The following is a 23,385-nucleotide window of genomic DNA, read 5'->3' on the forward strand; positions in this document are numbered from 1 at the left end:
CAGCTTTGTGGACGTTACCTGTGGTGCTGATGTTTAGCCCGAGGTAGGTATAGTTTTTTGTGTGCTCTAGGGCAATGGTGTCTAAATGGAATTTGTGATTGTGATCCACGCAACTGGACCATTTTTGGAACACCATTATTTTTGTCATAATGAGATTCACTGTCAGGGCCCAGGTCTGACAGAATCTGTGCAGAAGATCTATGTGCTGCTGTAGGCCCTCTTTGGTTGTGGACAGAAACACCAGATCATCAGCAAATAGTAGACGTTTGACTGAAATTCTAGTAGGTGAGGTTGGGTACTGCAGAATGTTCTTGTGCCCTTGACAATTCAAATTGTTCAAATCAAATTGTATTGGTCACATACACATGGTTAGCAGATGTTAATGCGAGCGTAGCGGAATGCTTGTGCTTCTAGTTCCGGCTATAAAGTAATATCTAACAAGTAATCTAACAATTTCACAACAACTACCTTTTACACACAAGTGTAAAGGAATGAATAAGAATATGTACATATAAATATATGGATGAGCGATGGCCGAGCAGCATAGGCAAGATGCAGTAGATGGTATCGAGTATAGTATATAGATATGAGATGAGTAATGTAGGGTATGTAAATATTATATAAAGTGGCATTGTTTAAAGTGACTAGTGATACATTTATTATATCAAATTTTGTATTATTAAAGTGGCTAGAGATTTCAGTCAGTATGTTGGCAGCAGCCACTCAGTGTTAGTGATGGCTGTTTAACAGTCTGATGGCCTTGAGATAGAAGCTGTTTTTCAGTCTCTCGGTCCCCGCTTTGATGCACCTGTACTGACCTCTCCTTCTGGATGATAACGGGGTGAACAGGCAGTGGCTCGGTGGTTGTTGTCCTTGATGATATTTTTGGCCTTGCTGTGACATTGGGTGGGGTAGGTGTCCTGGAGGGCAGATAGTTTGCCCCCGTTGATGCGTTGTGCAGACCTCACTACCCTCTGGAGAGCCTTACGGTTGTGGGCGGAGCAGTTGCCGTACCAGGCAGTGATACAGCCCGACAAGTCCAGGACCCAGTTGCACAGGGCGGGGTTCAGACCCAGGGTCTCGAGCTTAATGACGAGTTTGGAGGGTACTATGGTGTTAAATGCTGAGCGGTAATCGATGAACAGCATTCTTACATAGGTATTCCTCTTGTCCAGATGGGTTAGGGCAGTGTGCAGTGTGATGGCAATTGCGTCGTCTGTGGACCAATTGGGGCGGTAAGCAAATTGGAGTGGGTCTAGGGTGTCAGGTAGGGTGGAGGTGATATGATCCTTGACTAGTCTCTCAAAGCACTTCATGATGACGGAAGTGAGTGCTACAGGGCGATAGTCGTTTAGCTCAGTTATCTTAACTTTCTTGGAAACAGGAACAATGGTGGCCCTCTTGAAGCATGTGAGAACAGCAGACTGGGATAGGGATTGATTGAATATGTCCGTAAACACACCAGCCAGCTGGTCTGCGCATGCTCTGAGGACGCGGCTAGGGATGCCGTCTGGGCCGGCAGCCTTGCGAGGGATAACAAGTTTAAATGTTTTACTCACGTTGGCTGTGGTGAAGGAGAGTCCACAGGTTTTGGTAGCGGGCTGTGTCAGTGGCACTGAATTGTCCTCAAAGCGAGCAAAGAAGTTGTTTAGTTTGTCTGGGAGCAAGACATCGGGGTCCGCGACGGAGCTGGTTTTCTTTTTGTAGTCCGAGATTGACTGTAGAGCCTGCCACATACCCCTTCTGTCTGAGCCGTTGAATTGTGACTCTACTTTGTCTCTATACTGGCGCTTAGCTTGTTTGATTGCCTTGCGGAGGGAATAGCTACACTGTTTGTATTCGGTCATGTTTCCGGTCGCCTTGCCCTGATTAAAAGCACTGGTTTGCGCTTTCAGTTTTGCGTGAATGCTGCCATCAATCCATGGTTTCTGGTTGGGGAAGGTTTTAATAGTTGCTGTGGGTACAACATCACCGATGCACTTGTTGATAAACTCGCTCACCGAATCTGCGTATACATCAATGTTGTTGTTCGACGCTATCCAGAACATATCCCAGTCCACATGATCGAAGCAATTTTGAAGCGTGGAATCAGATTGGTCGGACCAGTGTTGAACAGACCTGAGCACGGGTGTTTCCTGTTTTAGTTTCTGTCTATAGGCTGGGAGCAACAAAATGGAGTCATGGTCAGATTTGCCGAATTGGAGGGCGAGGGAGGGCTTTGTATGCATCGCGGAAGTTAGAGTAACAATGATCCAGAATTTTGCCAGCCCGGTTCGCGCATTCGATATGCTGATAAAATTTAGGGAGCCTTGTTTTCAGATTAGCCTTGTTAAAATCCCCAGCTACAATAAATGCAGCCTCAGGATATGTGGTTTCCAGTTTACATAGAGTCAAATGAAGTACTTTCAGGGCCGTCGAGGTGTCTGCTTGGGGCGGGATAAACACGACTGTGATTATAATCGAAGAGAATACTCTTGGTTGATAATGCGGTCGGCATTTGATTGTAAGGAATTCTAGGTCAGGTGAACAAAAGGACTTGAGTTCCTGTATGTTGTTATGATCACACCACGACTCGTTAATCATAATGCGTACACCCCAGCCCTTCTACTTACCAGAGAGATGTTTGTTTCTGTCGGCCCGATGCGTGAAGAAACCAGGTGGCTGTACCGACTCTGATAACGTATCACAAGTGAGCCATGTTTCCGTGAAACAGAGAATGTTACAATCTCTGATGTCTCTCTGGAAGGCAACCCTTGCTCGGATTTCATCTACCTTGTTGTTTTGGGTCGCCTGCTGGGATCCGATCCATTGTCCTGGGTGTTGGACCAAACAGAGGATCCGCTTCAGGAAAGTCGTATTCCTGGTCATAATGTTGGTAAGTTGACGTTGCTCTAATATCCAATAGTTCTTCCCGGCTGTATGTAATAAGACTTAAGATTTCCTGGGGTAACAGTGTAAGAACTAATACAAAAAAAACTACATACTGCATAGTTTCCTAAGAACGTGAAGCGAGATGGCCATCTCTGTCGGCGCCGGAAGACTATTCGTTGATATACAGTATAAGTTGAAGAGGGTGGGGCTCAAGCTGCCCTGTGGAAAGAAGTCTGTGCGTTTTTTGCCCATTTTAACCGCACACTTGTTGTGTACATGGATTTTACAATGTTGCATGTTTTTCCCCAAACACCACTTTCCATCCATTTATATAGCAGACCCTCTGTCTCTCTCTCGCTTTCTGTCTCTCACACGCTTTCTCTCTCTCCCTCTCTCTCTCACATAATTGCTATGTAGCTTCACACTACTTGTCATTAAAATGTTATTCAGTGTGTTAAACCCCCTTTCATTCAGAACTATAGACCGCCACAGAAACTGACAGGGAATCCTCACACCTCTCCCTGTTACTAATCACACTTTTATTGTCCTCCGTTTGTCTGCTGTAAATTATAGTTAACTTTTCTGCCTTGGGGCTGTAGCCCATTACGAATTAACACTAACCATGTTGATTGTATTCTATGGTCAAAGCTACAGGTTCTGTCCTCATCCAGGCCAGTTCCCAAGCATTTTACACAGACCTGTCACACATTCTTCCACTCTCTCAGCTGAGACAACCCAGACTAAATCGGACACATTCATGGTCCATCAGGGGTGATTGTAGTAGTTATATTGTAGGGTTATTATAATAGTTTGGGAATAATACTACCAGTTGTCAACTGATCTCAGTAAACCTGATCCATGATGTCATTTTACAGGTAGCCTACTCCTGAAGATACACAATATATTATAATGAGCCTGTTACAGTATTTGTAAAATGCTTCACTACTTCTCAAGTCTGTGGTGAAAGCACTTGATGGAAAAGTCCAGTGGCTGTGTGAAGGAGGTGTGATAGGTAAAAGACAATAGGCTGATTATATGGTCGAGTTCTCGCTACTCTTTACTGCATTCAATTATAATGGACAGAATGAAAGGTCAGAGCTTACCTACCCTCCCTTTCCCGAGTCAAGGAAAACCCCTCTCTCTCTCTCTCTCTCTCTCCCTACTTGCTTTCTCCTATACCCTTTATTATATATATTTTTTACATGTATATAAATATAAAGTTTACAGTTAAGTATTGCTTCTTTTGATTAACAATTGATTTAGTGAAGGTTTATTTGTTATTTGTCACACGGGGGGGGGGGGGGGGGGGGGGGGTTTAGATTACTCCCAGAGGAGTTTCAGTTCCTCATTAATGAACACCATACCGTGAAGTCTCATGTTTAACTAGTGTAAAACTTGTAGAAAACTTACCTTAAAAACTTCTTAAGGCTAGGGGGCAGTATTCAGAAGTTTGAATTACTGAGGTGCCCAAAGTAAACTATAAAACACTCTAAAGTTTCTAAAACTGTTAAAATAATGTCTGTGAGTATAACAGAACTAATTTGGCAGGCAAAACCCCGAGGACAATCCATCCTGGATTTTTTGTTGTTGTTGAGGTCATTGGATTTTCCAATGCGTTTCTATGGGAAACCCGAATTATTAGGACCCAGATAGCAGTTCCTATGGCTTCCACTAGATGTCAACAGTATTTAGAAATTGTTCGATGTTTTCTTTTTGAAAAATGAAGAAGTAGTTGTATTCTTTCTAAGTGTCACTCAGGTGGACTCTAGTCTTTTGGTGCACGTGAATGAGAGCGCGTTCCTCGTTATTTTTCTCCGGTATTGGAAACAGTTTATTCCCTCTTAAATTTTATCGATTATTTACATTTTAGGGTACCTGAGGTTGGATTGGAAACGTTGTTTGAAATGTTTGGACCAAGTTTACAGGTAACTTATTAGATCCTTTGTAGGCATGTTGGGCGAGTTGGAACCGGTGTATTTCTGAATGAAACGCGCCAAATAAACTGACATTTTTGGGATATAAAGAAGAACTTTATCGAACAAAACGACCATTCATTGTGTATCTGAGAACTTTGGGATTGTGAAAAGATGAAGATCTTCAAAGGTATGCGATTTATTTGATCGCTATTTCTGACTTTCGTGATGCATCTGTTTGGTTGGAAAATGTTTTTCATGCTTTTGTATGCGGGGTGCTGTCCTCAGATAATCGCATGGTATGCTTTCGCCGTAAAGCCTTTTTGAAATCTGACAAAGCGGCTGGATTAACAAGAAGTTTATCTTTTAAATGATGTAAGACACATGTATCGTCATGAATGTTTAATATTACGAATTTAGTATTTTTGAATTTCGCGCTCTGCAATTTACCGGATATTGTCAAATCGATCCCGTTAACGGGATTCTAGCCGTAGGGGATCCCTAAGAGGTTTTAATTCCCAACTGCGGTGAATCAAACATATTATGTTAGAAATGTTTACTAATTTCAGAAGCAGATCATTGTCCCCCATGATGAAATCGGGGAGGGGACTGTGGATCTGTCTCCGTCCGTTAGAACGTTCGTACATTCATACGTTAGTCAGATGCGATATCTCAGACAGCATTGGCCAGACTTTGACAACTTGGGTGAACGATGCGTCTTGCGATAGAGATCCGGCATTTACAAAAGTACACTGATTGGCCAGATGGTGACTCTATAACAACAGATTCAAAATGCTAGTTTTGAAAGGTCACGCCCCTCAAATTTGCTACATAGGTCCCTTTCCTCAAAAGGAACAATTTTACCTTAAGGACACGCAAGGTCCGCCATGATGGATTTTCCGCCATTTTGAATTTTGTGAAGAAGACTTAAAACACTACTCTTCTGAATTACCGATCTGCACGAAACTTGATATGTGGCATCTATGGACAAAGGTCTCTCAGTGCAATATTTTCCAGACTAGTATCTAGAACAACATGGCCTCTATTGACCAATAAACATTAATGTGGGCATGGTCTGGCACATAAATACATAGACATTGAGTGTGCAAAACATTAGGAACACCTTCCGAATATTGAGTTGCACCCCTTTTGCCCTCAGAACAGCCTCAATTCGTCAGGGCATGTATTCTACAAGGTGTCGAAAGCATTCTACAGGGATCCTGGCCCATGTTGACTCCAATGCTTCCCACAGTTGTGTCAAGTTGGCTGGATGTTCTTTAGGTGGAGCCATTCTTGATACACATGGGAAACTGTTGAGTGGGAAAAACCCAGCAGCGTTGCAATTCTTGACACACTCAAACCGGTACGTCTGTCACCCTTATTTTTGGCACTAAACGGGGGGGGGTTTCTACTAAGCTATATGGAATTGTTTTAAGAAGGATCATTTTCTTATATGATTTTGAATTTTAAGACTAGAATAGGGTTGAATATTTTCCCGGTATTTTACAAATGTTCCATCCCGAGAATAAATCACTTTTATTCTCAGGATGGAACGGTATTTCCCGCCAAAACCGGAAGTGTCTTTATAAAGCATATAAATAGGCCTGTCTGGATTTAATTAGAGCTTTGATCAAAAATTCAATCTGATGCTACCAGAGCCTGATGAGCCATACATTAAATACATTTTATTAGCCCAAGCCCAAATTATTGTGTCATTATCCAATACACATATGATATAGGCTGCTGCACATTACACATTTCATAAAAACATAGCCCATAGATGTAGCTAGCTATACAATGCCTTCGGAAAGTATTCAGACCCCTGATTTTTTTTCCCCCACATTTTGTTACGTTACAGCCTTATTCTAAAATTGATTAAATAAAAAGAAATCATCAGCAATCTACACACAATACCGCATAATGGCAAAGTGAACACTGTTTTTATGAATTTTTGGCAAGTTTATTAAAAATAAAGGCCCTTCGCTATGAGACTCGAAATTGAGCTCAGGTGTATCCTGTTTCCATTGATCATCCTTGAGATGTTTTTACAACTTGATTGGACTCTGTGGTAAACTGTGGTAAATTCAATTGATTGAACATTATTTGGAATGGCACACACCCCTCTATATAAGGTCCCACAGTTGACAGTGCATGTCAGAGCAAAAACCAAGCCGTGAGGTTGAAGGAATTGTCCGTAGAGCTCCGAAACAGGACTGTGTTTGTTGGGGGTTACGGTTACCGCTTTTCAACCCTATATATACAAATATATACCATTTGTTTTGATGAATGTTGTTATTTGGCCTTACTGCTATTAGCCCATACAAATGCATTGAATAACAAATTCACTACATGGAACAACAGATAGTCCCCCCAAAAAAATCTAAAGGAAGTTTGTTCTGAAGTGTCTGTCCTATATCTGAGAGATATAAGAAAGATCAGGAAACATTAGTATATATTTTTTTTTTACATGTATTTAACGCACTAAGCAGTCTCCATATGTACAGTACATCCATTCATTTTTTTCAACTGGTACTGGGGGACCTTGTGAGGCCTGTGGGCATCCTAGAGCAGAACAATAGTTTGTAGGCCAAAACTTTCGGACACTACAGATGATTTTGTGAGAAGACCGATTTTTGGGATGTCTCATGGTCTGACCGCTCCAGCTTTGTCAGCTTTCACCTCAGATGCGGAAGTGCGACATAGGCGGATGCAGTGGATTGAGACGCTTCCAATGCAATGTATTATGCTAATTAGATTTCCACGGGGCGCAGACATCAACCTTAGAGGCTTGATCTGTTTGACTCAGAGTGATGAAATTTGGCCCACATGCTCAGGGATATGAGTCTAGCTAACCCAAGCGATATCTCAGACACCACTGGCCCGATTTTGACTAAACTTGGGTGAATAATTCGGCTTGCCATAGAGATCCGTCATTTACAAAATTACACTAATTGGCCCAATGGGGGTGCTGCATCTTTCGTGGGGGACGACATGTTTACTGTTGCCTTGTTTTTCATTATATCTGAGAAGGGGGGGAAAAGCACTTATGCAAACGTAGCTGGCTCTTGGACACCTGTGAAAGAGCTGATGCCTGTATTCCGGTGCTGGTCTGCTGGTTATTTAGATCTGTCTCAGACTACCCACTTCCCCCTTTGCACCAGCATCTGGAGGCCCAGCTTTTCTTCTTATGCATCATTCTTTGCTATTCAATTTCTCAACTCAAATCCTGTGTTGCTCAGTTGGTAGAGCATGGCGCTTGCAACACCAGGGGTGAGGGTTTGATTCCCAAGGGGGTGGGGGAGTATGAAAATGTATGCACTCACTACTGTAAGTCGCTCTGGATAAGAGTGTTTGCTAAATTACTAAAATGTTTTAAAAAATCAGATCAACTACCACTGTCCAATTGAAAGAAGTCCTTATCTTTTTATATAATTTTGTTGCTGTATTGTCACAATTCGTTTTTTTCAATTTAAAGTTTTATTAAGTTTTCTTGTTTTTTGATCAACCAACAAAACACATTCCACATTCACAGATGTGACAGACTTAATAAAATAATAATAAAAAACTAATAAAAATAGAAAAGAATAAAAAATTATTTAAGAATAATGTTTAAAAAAGAAAAAAGAAATATATATATATTTATATATATATATATAAAAAACTTGCAGCAGCACTATCAAGGTTCTTACCTATTTCCAGCCTTAGCTGAGACGACGAGCAAATAATTAGTTTTTAGATTTTACCTCACCTTACACAACATGTATTGCTCATTTCCCTAATCACCCCATTCACTCTGTCCAATTTGAAATGTAGTGGAGACCAGAGTCTATCAAACTTGGGCTGTCTCTTGCGGAGGTAAAAGTGAGCTTTTCAAGAGGGAGAAAGTCAACAGTCTGGTCAACCACATTTTAAATGTAGGAGAGGTATTAGAGGCCCACAATAGAAGAATACATTTCTTAGCAAAGTATGTAATAGTCATCAGCAAATTTTCTCTGTCAGGATCAAGAACAAAGTCCTGTTGGGCATTAAGAAGATAGATACACGGGGTCATATCAAACTGTACATCTAGTATTTTCTGTGCAACTGTAACGGCTGTCGTCGGAAGAAGACCAAGGTGCAGCGATGTTAGTGTTCATAATTTAATCAGAAGGAACACTATATAACTACAAAACAAGAAACAACCGACAGCTAAACAGTACTGACAGCTAACACACTGAACAGAAACAATTACCCACAAAACCCCAACGGAAAAACATGCACTTATGTGTGACTCCCAATCAACAGCAACAAACTTCAGCTGTGCTTGATTTGGGAGCCACACACGGCCCAAAACAAAGAAATACAAACACATAGAAACAGAACATAGAACGCCCACCCAATGTAACACCCTGGCCTAACCAAAATAAAGAACAAAAAACCCCTCTCTATGGCCAGGGCGTTACAGCAACAGTATGTATAGATTGCCAAAATCTGGCAATCTCTCTACAGCTCCAAAATACATGCATATAGGTTCCACTTTCAGAGGTACATATTTTACAGTTAGGAGAAATGTCTGTTTTCATTCTATGGAGTCTCATTGGAGTGTAATAAAATTTGTAAAAAAATTTGTAATTAGATTCTTTCATTTTTACATTAGTAGAAGAGCAGTATACCCTGTCGCAAACCTCCACCCATAACTCATCACTGATAGTCAGACCAAGGTCCTTTTCCCAGATTATTTTCAAAGGAGTAAAGGAGGAGCCTCCTTTCTCAGAAAGGAGTCTATAGATATAAGATATTTAGCCTTTAATGGATTGTGCTGTGACAAGAAGGGTTTCAACTTCATTCAGCTGAGCTCTAAACCTCCTCTTGGAAGTAAATGAGGAAATTACATGTCTAATTTGAAGATATATTTTTTTAAATGGGATCTTGGCACATTGAATTCACTGCAGAGCTCTTGAAAGGATTTCAGTGTAGTGGTTTTCTGATGAAACAGGTCTGAAAAGGTCCTGATTCCTAGAGTATGCCAAATTAAAGTTGGCATCACTCAGGGCTTTTGGCAAGTCTGGGTTGCCTGCTATAGGCGAGTGAGAACATATTTGGGAGGAAATGCCCAGGTATTCTTACAGTCCCTCCACACAACTAGGGTGCTGTAAATCACAAAGATTTTGGCTATGTTGCCCACTTCACTAAAGTTATTCATGAATATATTTGAGCTTAGGGGCAATGAACCACAGGATTGGGCTTCTATCTGAATCCACGTTGACTCTTGTCTGTTTGTGATCCATGTTAGCATGTTGCGGATTTGGGCAGACCAGTAGTACAATTGAAGGGAGGGAAGGGCAAGACCACCCTTAGAATCAGGTTTTGATAGAGTGGAGAACTTGATCCTAGGTTTTTTATTGCCCCATATACATTTGGTGATGCTTTGGTTAGTTGTTTTAAAAAAGGAAACAGAGATAGCATGGGAGCATCTGAAATAAATAGTTCAGTTTAGGGAGGATGTTCATACGGATGACATTAATTCTTCCGACGAGGCTAATTGGGAGGGAGACCCAGGTTTGGAGATCGTACTTGATTCAATCCAGGAGTGGAAGATAATTTTCCTTGAAAAGGCTATTCAGATCTGGTGTTATGAAGATCCCAAGGTATTGAAACCCCTGTGTCTTCCATTGGAATGGACATAGTGTCTTCATAGAGCTGGTGAATGTAAAATTGAGAGGGCAGACAGTGGATTTGTTAAAATTTACCTTATATCCTGAAAACTTGCCATACTGAGCAATTGTGTCTAAAATGGGAGGGATTTCTCAGGGTTGATAAGGATTGCTCCTTATCAACTCTGCCAGAGGCTCTACCCCCAACAAGTAGAGCAGGGGGGACAGCGGGCACCCTTGTCTTGTGCCCCGTCCCAAAGGGAATCTGTCAGAGTTCAGTCTGTTAGTTGTCACCATGGCATTTGGATGAGAGTATAGGGACTTAATCCATTTAATAAAGTTTGGGCCCATATTGAACTTTTCTAAGACTAAGAACAGAGCTCGACTCCATCCTGTCGAACGCCTTCTCAGCATCCAGTGAAGCCAGCAGGACAGGGGTCTTCTGTGCATTTACTTGATCAATAATATCAAAAAGACGGTGAATGTTGTCAGAATTGTCTCTAATAAATCCAGTTTGGTCTGCTTTTATCATTTAGGGAAGAAGAGTGTTTATTCTTTTGGCGAGCAATTTGGTAATTATTTTGTAGTCGAAATCCAACAAGCTTATGGGCCGGAAGGACGAGCAGGATATAGGGTCCTTATCTTTTTTGAGCAACACTGTAATGCGAGCTGTGTGCATCGAGTCTGAGAGAACTCAATTTTTGCAAAAATCCTCCAGCATTGGCATGAAAATAGGGCTAAGCTGGGGCCAAAAAGCTTTGTAGAACTCTCTGGGGAATCCATCTGGGCCTGGGGACTTATTAGGTGGCATGGAGGTAATTGCCTCCAGGATCTCCTCAGGAGTGAAGGGGGAGTTGAGATCTTCTCCGCCGGTCTCTGATAGTTTAGGTAGCGAGAATCCCTCTAGGAAGGAGTGGAGATCTGCCTCCGTATGTTTTCTTTCAGAGGTAAATAGTTTGCAGTAAAAATCATGAAAAGTTAAATTTATCTCTTTTGGGTCATATGTGACCCCGTTCTCTGCTGTTCGTATAGCCATGATTGTACGCTCTGACTGCTTTAAAAAAAAATGGTAAGCAAGCAAATCTACTCGGCCTATTGCTATACTCATGGTATTTCTGTTTAGTAAAGAAAACTATTTTTTTAATCTCCCGAGTATATTCCAAATTCAGTTTGGCTTTGGCTGCTTTTTAAGTTGACTCCAGGAGGTGCTGTCTGGGGATTGTTTATGTACTTTTTCACAGCGTTCCAGCTCCCTCTCAAGATCTAGCCTGTGTGCTTCCGTTGCTTTTTTCTTAGAGGAAGCATATGCAATTAGATGACCTCTTAGTGTGGCTTTAGCAGCGTCCCACATTGTGGCAGGAGAAACAGGAGAATCTTTGTTGTCTTGTGTGTAGTTGTCTATCCATGTAGTTACCAATGTATGGAACGCTTCGTTTGATAACATAGAGATGTTGAATTTCCAGCTCTTTGACCTCAGAATGTTTTTGCAGAGGTCAAAGCAGAGGTGGACAAAGGCGTGATCTGAATGTGCTATGGGTTCCGATTGTACACGTGGCTGAATTTATTAAACTCTTTGGGATAAAAATGTTATCTATACGGGAGTAGGTGTTATGGACATTAGACTAGTATGTATAGGCCATAGATGAGCTATTAGTCTCTCTCCAGATATCTATCAGTCCCATCTCTTTAGTAAGAGAGTTCAACATCTTTGCAGATCTAGGATTTGTAGTGGGGACTTGAGATGATTTGTCTAAGGTTGGGATGAGGGTACAATTAAAATCTCCAGCCACCACGCCAAAGGAAACACAATGCTCATTGAACAGGGTTATCATTTTTGACATGAAAGCAGGAGTATCTGTGTTAGGGGCGTATATGTTTAAGATGGTAATTGGTTGCCCATACAGTGACCCAGATATCAAAATAAATCTCCCGTCTGGATCAGATACGTTTTTGTCAATTATGAATGGAACATTGTTATGGATAAGTATGGCTGTACCTCTACTGTTTGATTTGAAAGATGAGAAATACACCTGTCCCACCCAAGCTCTGCGGAGTTGAGCATGTTCAGCATCACAGAGGTGTGTCTCTTGTAATAGCGCAATGTCTGCTTTTTCCTTTTTTAGAGCACATAGTATCTTTTTCCGTTTTATTGCATGACCTAGACCCTGGCAGTTCCATGTCAATAGATTTAAGGTACTAGTCATCGTCATCGAACAGTAATCGAACTTTAGTGCAAGTCATCTCTGGGTAAAGGTGGATAATAGTTACAGCTGCGTTCACATAAAAGGAAAATAAATGGTGTACATAAAATAACAATCTCTGAACATCCCAGCCGAGTTCCCAAACAACTGGACATATCCCGTTGGATCTATTACACCCACCCCCGCTCAGTCTCAATTCTGTGTTCCGAAAAAACAACAAACCGGGAACCGTTAGCAATGCACAACGTCTCCCCAGCAAAGAAACCCTCATCCTGTCCGCCCCGCGTTGAGTAAATGACAACGTAGCCCCCGTCCAGGCTACATTAAAAGAGGGAGAAAATAAAATCAATAGCCCAGCCTACATTTACCTCCCCCAAGGGACATAGGGAACCACAAGTAATAATAGCACAAAAAAAGGGAAATAAAAGTAGGCTGAAACGTTAGTAGGCCTAGGTTAGGCTATATAGCCTATCCCTCTCAGCTAAAGGAAAATAGATATAGATTAGACGGCTATAATGACATTTAGCGGGGCGGGTGGGTCTTTGGATGGCGGCTATATGTTGTCTTACCTCCTTTAGTAATAACAGTATTCGCATTTAGTCATTGGTCCATTTCTCATTGACCAGGATTGTCTTTCAAAAAACGTTTTGCCTCTTCGGGAGTATTGAAGTGTCGCAGGGCTCCTTGGTGAAGAATCCTGAGCTCGTTTGGGTATTTGAATCCTCTAAAGATGCCTCGGTCAATGGAGTATTTCTTCACCTTGTCAAACTCTCGCCACTTTCGGCGTATTCCAGTTGACAGGTCCTGGTGTAAAGTGAGTTTGGCATTTCCCACTGTGATGGTGTTGATTTTCACCGCCTGTAGGACTCGTTCCTTGTCGGTGCATCTCAGGAAGCGTATGGTGATTGGACACGGTGGTTGTCTGGCTGCTGGTGGGGGCCTCAGTGCTCGGTGAGCTCTCTCGAGTTCTATGGGCCTGTCGGTGGACAGGTGGAGCCACTCGGGAAGTTTGTCTTGCAGGAAGCGGATCAGTGGCATGTTTCCCTCTTCTTTTTCACCCAGATTTAATAGAACACAATTATTCCTTCGCCCCCTGTTTTCCAGGTCCTCTGTTTTCTCTTCCAGATGCTCCATTTTCTTTTTAGCATATGCTGTTGTTTCCATGGCGTCTCAGTAAGTTTTCCATGGATAGTATTCGCCCCTCTGCCTCGTCCAGGCGCCCAGCGTTGATGCTTATCTTGTTGTTGATGTCAGGCAAAGCATTTTCCAGGATTGTCACCTTGCCCCCTATCGCACTGAGCTGAGAGTTAATGGCATCTAATTTAATGTTGAGTTCTGTACTTTGGGATCTCAGCTCAGAAAGGATGTCTTCGACAGAGTGCGAGGTTGGCATTCGTTGGGCTTTGGGGGGGAACAGGTCCTCTTGCTCCTGGCTAATGGCGCTTGCTTTTTCTGAATTGGATTTTCCCTATCAGTTTCCCTAAAGTAACCTTTAGTTGAGAGTGTAATGTCTGAATTAACACCAAGTTGTTGGCCCCCCCCCCCCCCCTTAAAAGATTTAGATGCACTATTGTAAAGTGGTTGTTCCACTGGATATCATAAGGTGAATGCACCAATTTGTAAGTCGCTCTGGATAAGAGCGTCTGCTAAATGACTTTATTTATTTATTTTTTATTTCACCTTTATTTAACCAGGTAGGCAAGTTGAGAACAAGTTCTAATTTACAATTGCGACCTGGCCAAGATAAATCAAAGCAGTTCGACAACATACAACAACACAGAGTTACACATGGAGTAAACAACATACAGTCAATAATACAGTAGAAAAAAATAAGACTATATACAATGTGAGCAAATGATGTGAGATAAGGGAGGTAAAGGCAAAAAAATGCCATGGTGGCAAAGTAAATAAAGTATAGCAAGAAAAACACTGGAATGGTAGATTTGTAGTTTGAAGAAAGTTCAAAGTTCAAATATAAATAATATGGTGTTAAATATAAATAATATGGTGTTAAAGCTTAAATGTAATGTAAATCAAGTTGACATCAAGCGAATGTACTTTTTTAATTGCCGTTTGTAAAGCCATGTCCCCCGTCCTTGATTTTTCCTAAATAAGTATATATAACACACTGTTGTTGTTAGAATCTTAATATCACAAACACAATTTGTGTTATAAGCAATTTTAAGAGGACATTCCCCCCTGTCCCTCATTCACCGCCAGTCATTCACTGGCAGTCAGCCTACGCGGCAGATGATGGCCCCTCGAAACTACACCTAAACTATATACAAATTCATTTCACACATATAATAATAATAATAATCGAGTTAGCCTAAAGACAAGATTGACAATAGATTAAGAACCTTTTATTCATCAAATGTACACAAGGTCCAACTGCAATGTGACTTCTGCTTTATCCCAACCCCTCCGAAAGACACATACATATACAGGGGGCTGCCACACTGGGCGCCCATGGAGCAGCTGATGGGTGAGAATATTATCTATTGATAAATTGTATATTGAGAATCTGATTAACAGCGCAGCATGGAATTCAAAGTTTGGCGTTTTGTCACATGCACAAGTACAGTGAAATGCATAACTTTCAATCCCTGACCAACAGTGCAGTATTACATATAAAAATAGTATAATAAAAAAAACAAGCGAAACAAGAGAGGAAGCTATATACAGAGTCAGTGCCAGTACCAAATGTACAATGTGCAGGGATACTGGAGTATTTGAGGTTGATATGAACATGTAGGCAGGTATGGCAGCTGCATAAATGATGTGTTGGTGAGTGCGAGTGTGTGTGTGTGTGGGTGTTGGTTTGAGTGTGTGCAAGAGTGTCAATGTAGGCGTAAAAGGCAGATGGATATACAAGTTGTTGTTTTTTTAACCTTTCTTTAACTAGGCAAGTCAGTTAAGAACAAATTCTTATTTACAATGACGGCCAAACCCGGACGACGCTGGGCCAATTGTGCGCCACCCTATGGGACTCCCAATCACGGTCAGATGTGATACAGCTGGATTCGAACCAGGGACTGTAGTGATGCCTCTTGCACTGAGATGCAGTGCCTTAGACCGCTGCGCCACTCGGGAGCAGTATGGCAGGGCTGAAAAGTGCTGAAAAGTGACTGGTAGCAGGAATATATAAATACTTATGGTAATATACTGTCACGTTGGTATAAAGGGATCAGGAGACAGGCGGAGAAATAGGTAACAGGGGTTTTTATTTACCCAAATTACAGCATGCCATGTCAAGGCACGGGGACAAAGCCCAAACAAACACCTATACAAAACACAGGGTTGAGACCCAAACGAAAGAGCGAGGAGTACCTCGAATAAATACACAATCGACAAGACCATGGTGAACACTTATACAATTACTAATCAAGGAAATGGGGACCAGGTGTGCGTAATGACACAGTTCCGGAGGGATCCGTGACATATACTAATGGTAATATATTAATGTAAACAGGAGTAATAATGACCAGTAGCAGCATAAATGGATAAATACTTATGGTAATGGAAACCAATCATCAATGAACAGCAGCGTAGTGGTAGTAATACATCTTGACACAGAGGCAGGGGAAGGAATGCCAAAAAGTGACTTATTCAAATTCTCCTACAGAGTCACAAGCAGGTATGACGTTTTGATGTCTATATATGTATTATAGTATTAGAAAGAGCAGATTCTAAATCACATATCCTCGTTAAACAACTCTTAAAAATTACCCCTTGAGCTCGATTTCAAAATATAAAATTTTGGCTGATTTACTGCGATTCCATGGCAACACTCAAACCACAGTAATATATTTAAACTCAAAATATGCCATTCTGTTCTTTTGAAATGCATTTTCTTAAATTCATAATGTTCCTTAAAGCCCCCATGCAGTCTTTTTAATGTTCTTTTTTAATTAATGTCAATTAAATCACTATCTGTGTTCAAATACCCATACTAACATACTGTATGTGTACTTAATGAGTATATACTACATACTATTAGTTCATTTTAGTATACTCTAAACAAACGGTATCGTTTCAGTTGAGTACTAGTGCTTCTCCTGTCTACCGGAAGTTGGTGCTGTTGCTAGGCAACCTCTTGCTAGCTTGTTAGCATAACAAATGACTAGCGAGACATTTTACGATTTTGGGTGTGTTCGTAAATTCAATCTGGAGTGCCAGAGTGCACTCTGGGCGTTTGTAAATCCAGAGCATTGTCAGATTGTCTGTTCGTAAATTCAGAGCGCACACTGGACATTCTGGCCAAGGAGTAGGGTTGATCCAAGCGTTCAACTCCAATGGCAGTCAAGCACCGAAGCTAACGTTGGCTAGCTACTTCCAGACATGAGAGAACACCTCACTCTGACCTCACTACTTGCCCTAGCAGAGCTGGTTAGGCTGTTTTTATGTTATCCAGAGTGTTGGTGACTCGTTCCCTCGAGGCCAGGCTTTTGTAGTGTTAAGGCTTCCTCTCCCTTGGCTCCTAACAGAAACTGGAGGAGGCAGTGGCCACAGCGACTCTGGAGGAGCAGAGGAGAAAACAGACCCAGACTGACCTGCAGGACCGCTACAGAACGGACCTGGAGAGAGAGAAAATGGTAACCAACCACAAAGCTACACTCTAGCTCTGTTCCAGGAAGTGCATACTCACAATCACTGCAACAACGTATTGCTCAGCAAGACTTATCTCATGACTTTGAATCATTGCGTTTGATGAATAACAAAGTATTATTACTATTAGTATTACTATTACTCACAGTATGAGTAACAGTATTATTTATGGAGTTATCTGGGAAAATCTACACTAAACAGAATTGATTGTCATATGCACACCACATGCTACTTTGTACTGTGGTGGTGTGTGTGCACGTGTGTGTGTGTGCGTGCATTCATGTCTGTGTGTCCAGATTATCATATCAAACTGTGTGTCCATTGTCCCCTGTCAGGTTCGTCAGCAGATGGAGGAGCAGGTGGCCCAGAAGTCCAGTGAGTTGGAGCAGTACTTGCAACGTGTCAGGGAGCTGGAGGACATGTACCACCGCCTGGAGGATGCACTAGAGGACGAGAGACAGGCCAGGCAGGATGAGGAGACCATGCGCAAACTACAGACCAGGTTAGACGCAACACATACTTGACACACACTTGACACACTCATAGCCTTACACTGAGTGTACAAAACATTAGGAACACCTTTCTAATATTGAGTTGCTTCCCCTTTTGCCCTCATTTATCTAATTAACTAACTATGTTTAATTGTTATACAATTAAATTAATAATGTAACAATTAACTCATTAGGATCTGGGGCACCACGAGAGCGGTTCTTTAAAGAGTTACCATCTCCCGAATTAAACTCTAAAAGGTATTTACCTATCACATCTATAAACAGTCAACTTATTAATCATAACCTTGTATCATATCATCATTCTGAACAGTTGTAACCTCCTTGCATCTGCAAAAACCTAAGCCTTAATTATGATTCAGTACTACACAAATTGGTTTAATTATTTAATGACTAGCTAATTAAATGGGAACAGGATAAACACACACACACTCTGCACCGGTTATTGACTGGAGACGTAATACTCTGAAAACAGGTCTCTAGCGGAATGACAACAACATGGATGCTTGTTAAAGAAGAGATGGAGAGGGGGAGAGAGAGGGACAGAGACACTTAACATTGCCACATTCAGAAACTACTGTCACTTACAATAACCATATACTTTGCACAAGAACCGCTGCCCGCTTTCAGCAAGACATCATGAATGTATGTGAAATGCCTGGGTTCGCCGGGGATCTCTCGGTGAACGGTGCAGCCTTGGAAAGGGTGTTGTGCCTTTTCGCGGTACGCTTGTAAGGCTCTGATTGTCCGAAATAGTTTCAACAACTCTTCTACTGTTGTCCTTCTTCATAGTTGTCCGGTATCTGGTGACTTGTCGTGTACTCCTGAACAGAACTACAGAGTTGATTTTCCTTCCATTCACTCTTGAAGATAGGCTAGCCAGCCGTATCAATGGTTTCCCAGTGGGGTGATGAAAGTAGCGTAATACGATGGTTTGAGCAGAGTAATAGGATGGTCATACTTAAATTCGCTTTCGAAGATACTTTACTTAGGACAGCCAATCAGCCGTACCAGTGATTGTCCTGGAGGTGAGTTTATCGTCTCCACCTCCTGTTGAGATTCAAAGTTCAAACCATTTTAAACATGTAGTTGCCGCTTCACGTCTTTTCTGGTTCAATGTGTTTTTTTCTTAACCCATCATTTATACCTTTTGCCCGAAAGGGCTGGTTCCGGCTGGCTGGCACGCTCCCTGACCTCACTCTGGGGCGGTGATTACTCACTGTGCAAAGGTTTGGAAAACAATGATCTCTTATAACTTCTCAAATCACATCCCTCTCTATTCAAAAACACTTTAACCTGTTAGGGCTAGGGGGCAGTATTTACACGGCCGGATAAAAAACGTACCCGATTTAATCTGGTTGTTACTACTGCCCAGAAACTAGAATATGCATATAATTATTGGCTTTGGATAGAAAACACCCTAAAGTTTCTAACTGTTTGAATGGTGTCTGTGAGTATAACAGAACTCATATGGCAGGCAAAAACCTGAGAAGATTCTGTACAGGAAGTGCCCTCTCTGACCATTCCTTGGGCTTCTTGGCTCTGTTTATTGAAAACTTAGGATCTTTGCTGTAACGTGACACTGCCTACGGCTCCCATAGGCTCTCAGAACCCGGGAAAAAGCTGAATGATGTAATTCCAGCCCCTGGCTGAAAAACATTAGCGCCTTTGGTAAGTGGTCTATCAGAGGACAATCAGACTGAGGCGCGTGCACGAGGCGACCCCATGTTTTTATTTTCTCTCTCTTTGTACTAAAACACAGATTCCCGGTCAAAATATTAGCGCTTTTTTATGAGAAAAATGGCATAAAAATTGATTTTAAACAGCAGTTGACATGCTTCGAAGTACGGTAATGGAATATTTAGAATTTTTTTGTCACGAAATGCGTCGGGCGCGTCACCCTTATTTACCCTTCGGATAGTGTCTTGAACGCACGAACAAAACAGAGGATATTTGAACATAACTATGGATTATTTTGAACCAAACCAACATTTGTTATTGAAGTAGAAGTCCTGGGAGTGCATTCTGACGAAGAACAGCAAAGGTAATAACATTTTTCTTATAGTAAATCTGACTTTGGTGAGGGCTAAACTTGGTGGGTGTCTAAATAGCTAGCCCTGTGATGCCGGGCTATCTACTTAGAATATTGCAAAATGGGCTTTCACCGAAAAGCTATTTTAGAATCGGACATTGCGAGTGCATAGAGGAGTTCTGTATCTATAATTCTTAAAATAATTGTTATGTTTTTTGTGAACGTTTATCGTGAGTAATTTAGTAAATTCACCGGAAGTTTGCGGTGGGTATGCTAGTTCTGAACGTCACATGCTAATGTAAAAAGCTGGTTTTTGTTATAAATATGAACTTGATTGAACAAAACATGCATGTATTGTATAACATAATGTCCTAGGGGTGTCATCTAATGAAGATCATCAAAGGTTAGTGCTGCATTTAGCTGTGGTTTTGTTTTTGTGATATTATATGCTAGCTTGAAAAATGGGTGTCTGATTATTTCTGGCTGGGTACTCTGCTGACATAATCTAATGTTTTGCTTTCGTTGTAAAGCCTTTTTGAAATCGGACAGTGTGGTTAGATTAACGAGAGTCTTGTCTTTAAAATGGTGTAAAATAGTCATATGTTTGAGAAATTGAAGTAATAGCATTTCTAAGGTATTTGAATAACGCGCCACAGGATTCCACTGGCTGTTACGTAGGGGGGACGATTTCGTCCCACATATCCTAGAGAGGTTAATCATTTTCCATATTACATGCACAACCTATAGTATGGAAACTTTATCCATGTAGTGTGTATACTTTCCAAGTTACAGTATTTCCTTCATAACATTTTTAATGACATCACAAAATAATAAACAACATGACATTAGTGTTCTATAGATTGCCTCTGACAATTCCACACGTTCTACATTAGAAATATTGTTCCATTATTCACTTTTTAACGTGTTAGAGTTTCAGCCGTAAAAGGTCTGTTAAGACAAAGCACATTCCTTTGGTGAATTTGGAGAGTGCAAGCCTGGATCTTCTCCCTTGATTTACAACAGGACGTGAGTGTCAATCACCACTAGTTCTTTCCTCCCCCCTCTACGGGTGAAATGGGGTCTGATTGAAGTTATTCATTGCAAACCTGATCTGACCTGTTTGGATTCTTCTGGTCAGTCATGACAAAGAGATCCTAGCTTTCACCTGGATTCACCTGGTCAGTCTATGTCATGGAAAGAGCAGGTGTTCCTAATGTTTTGTACACTCAGTGTATGTGCACTGATTAAAGGTAGTACACTATATAGGGAAACGGGTGCCATGTGGTACACAACTTCACACAACACACACAGATGGAGTGTACATTATCGCGCAAAAACAGTTGTGTATCAGAAGCCTGTGTATAGATGTTAACATTCTCAGGCATCTGCACTCAACATTTCTTTGAGTGTCTGTCTGTGATTGGTTCATGTGGTGTGTCTGTTTCTGCATGTACCCAGGCTTCTGGAGGAGGAGTCAGCCAAGCGAGCAGAGCTGGAGCAGATCCACCTGCAGCAGCAGAGGGCCATCTCCCAGACCCAGGCTGAGAAGCAGGAGCTGGAGAGCGACCGGCTGGCCAAGGAGATGGCCCTGCAGGCAGCCATGCTGCAGCTGGAGAGTCTTGAGAGAGAGAGGCATGGAGCGCTGGAGCAGTACGAGGTCAGAGAACAACACCCTGTCTGTGTTTCAATATGGCTTTTAGTAGGAACCATGTCCCCTATTAACACTTCACTTAAAGTAAGGTGTTGCTGGGCCATTTCATAAACAAGATAAAAACAAATTTGTCAGGAAGAACTTCCTTTAGATCTATATGTCTGTGAGCAACTACTGGTCTTTATTCAGCTGAATATAGTGTTGAGTCAGTGGAAGGCTGCCTGACGTTTGAACCAGAAACAGTCCCTGGCCCCAAACTTGGCTTCTTCTCGAATTACTCCTCTGTCAACTGTTGACGCAACACAAAACCATCATACAGGTCTCTCCTTGCACTCTGCTGCCATCTAGTGGCGATATCACTGAGAACGGTCTCTACTTCAAGAACAACAGCATAACTTATTTATTACTTAAAGGGACTTGTACTTGCCATCATTGAGATATATGGATAAACTATGTGTGTGTGTTTGTGTTACAGGAGGTGAGAATGAAACTGGAGCAGGCAGCTAATAAGACCAAGAGCTGGAAGGACAAGGTGGCCAAGCATGAGGGACTGGTCCGTCTCATCCAGCCAGGTAAGTAATAATGAGAGAGGCCAACATCACCATAGTAGAATGTCCTCCACTGCATATTCATATACTGTTCTGTTCTCTTCTCCATACTCATATTACAATGCTATTGATGACTTTGTTCTATTGTTCTATTGTTTCAATACAGTCTGTGATGTTTTCTTTCTCCTTCTGTCTGTGAAGGCGATAAAGGACCACAGAGGATGACTAACTGGGGCCCAGCAGCCTTCACAGACACTGAGCTGGACCTGAGGAAGAAGTCCTGGCAGGAGAGGAAGAACCACAACCAGTCAGCCCAGTAGACTAGAGATGGTGCTTCTTACCTGATGGTCCAGACATCTTACTGTGATCGTGTAGCATCAGGATACTGTTGTCTTTAGTTGTTGAGAATTAACTAATGTGTACGGTTGCAAAATTCCTGAAACTTTCCAAAAATGTCCAGGATTTCCAAAAATCCTTATTGCTGGATTCTCGATTTCCAGCTTATTTTCTCCTAATTCTGGGAATCTTCTAACTGGGATATCTGGAATTTTGAAACCCTACTAATGTGCCAATGCTTTGACATTCCAAGTGTTTTGCCATTCTGTGGTCTGATAAGTCTTTAACCAGGAAAAAGAGCTGAAAATATTCAGTGAATAATATGTAAAACTTTTTTTTAAATAGAGTGTCATGCGAAAGTAATAAGATTAAAGTAATAAGATTAAAGTAATAAGATAAAAGTAATAAGATGTTTTATATTTAAAATGCGAACGCATAAGTAGCGCATCTTATAAAATATATTTAAAGACATTTCTTTATACTGTTTCTGTCTGTTTTAATGGATGAGGGATGTGAGAGTTATGTGTTAGAATAGGTGAGTAGTGAACGGGGGTAGGTTAGATATACTATATCCCCCCAAAAATGGCATGTATATATTGCTCTGGGTTGCATATGCTCAGCCTTGATTTATATATTTGATACATTTCATTCAAGTTTTTTTTTTTTTCCAATCTAACCATTTAAAATGTAATTTCCTGGTTTGCCTGTGGGAACTGTGGAAGCTTGAGTAATATTCCTATGAAATACTTGGCCGATGTCCTCTTGTGGTTTCATGAGTAAAAGTATCTGTTTACGGCTCTGCCGTAACTCACAGTAATGTTATACTGTGGTGGGCTGGGAGTTATTGTAGATACCTTTAACTGCTTGAGTCCATAGCTATAGTTCCCCTTGTGTTGTTGTAGTCAGGTGAAGTTAAATTTAACCAAAAATAGGCGAGTGTGAGCTGAGCTCTGTGCTTGTGTGTAATAATTAATATTGGTGCAGTGAGAACTCATGAGATCTGACTGCAGCGATGGAACTGCTGGGCTCTAGTGTTTCTCTGCGGACTCTGAGCTGGGTTCTATTCTCTCTGGGGGAACCAGG

The 23,385-nt window shown here is 41.5% G+C and overlaps 1 protein-coding gene across 2 annotated transcripts in view; it reads left to right on the plus strand.

Annotated features, from left to right (window-relative positions):
• The window catches only part of LOC115203257 (switch-associated protein 70), a 33,564-nt gene extending 10,440 nt beyond the window's left edge, over window positions 1-23,124 (plus strand). For both annotated transcript variants that reach the window (XM_029767793.1, XM_029767794.1), the window contains 5 exons: window positions 17,106-17,213; window positions 17,562-17,728; window positions 21,226-21,424; window positions 21,894-21,990; window positions 22,168-23,124. In XM_029767793.1, coding sequence (XP_029623653.1) covers window positions 17,106-17,213; window positions 17,562-17,728; window positions 21,226-21,424; window positions 21,894-21,990; window positions 22,168-22,286 — 690 coding nt within the window. In that variant the 3' untranslated portion in view covers window positions 22,287-23,124. The remainder of the gene's footprint in view (window positions 1-17,105; window positions 17,214-17,561; window positions 17,729-21,225; window positions 21,425-21,893; window positions 21,991-22,167) is intronic.
• Window positions 23,125-23,385: the final 261 nt, after the last annotated feature.

This window comes from Salmo trutta, chromosome 12 (assembly GCF_901001165.1).
Source record: "Salmo trutta chromosome 12, fSalTru1.1, whole genome shotgun sequence".
Taxonomy (NCBI): domain Eukaryota; kingdom Metazoa; phylum Chordata; class Actinopteri; order Salmoniformes; family Salmonidae; genus Salmo; species Salmo trutta.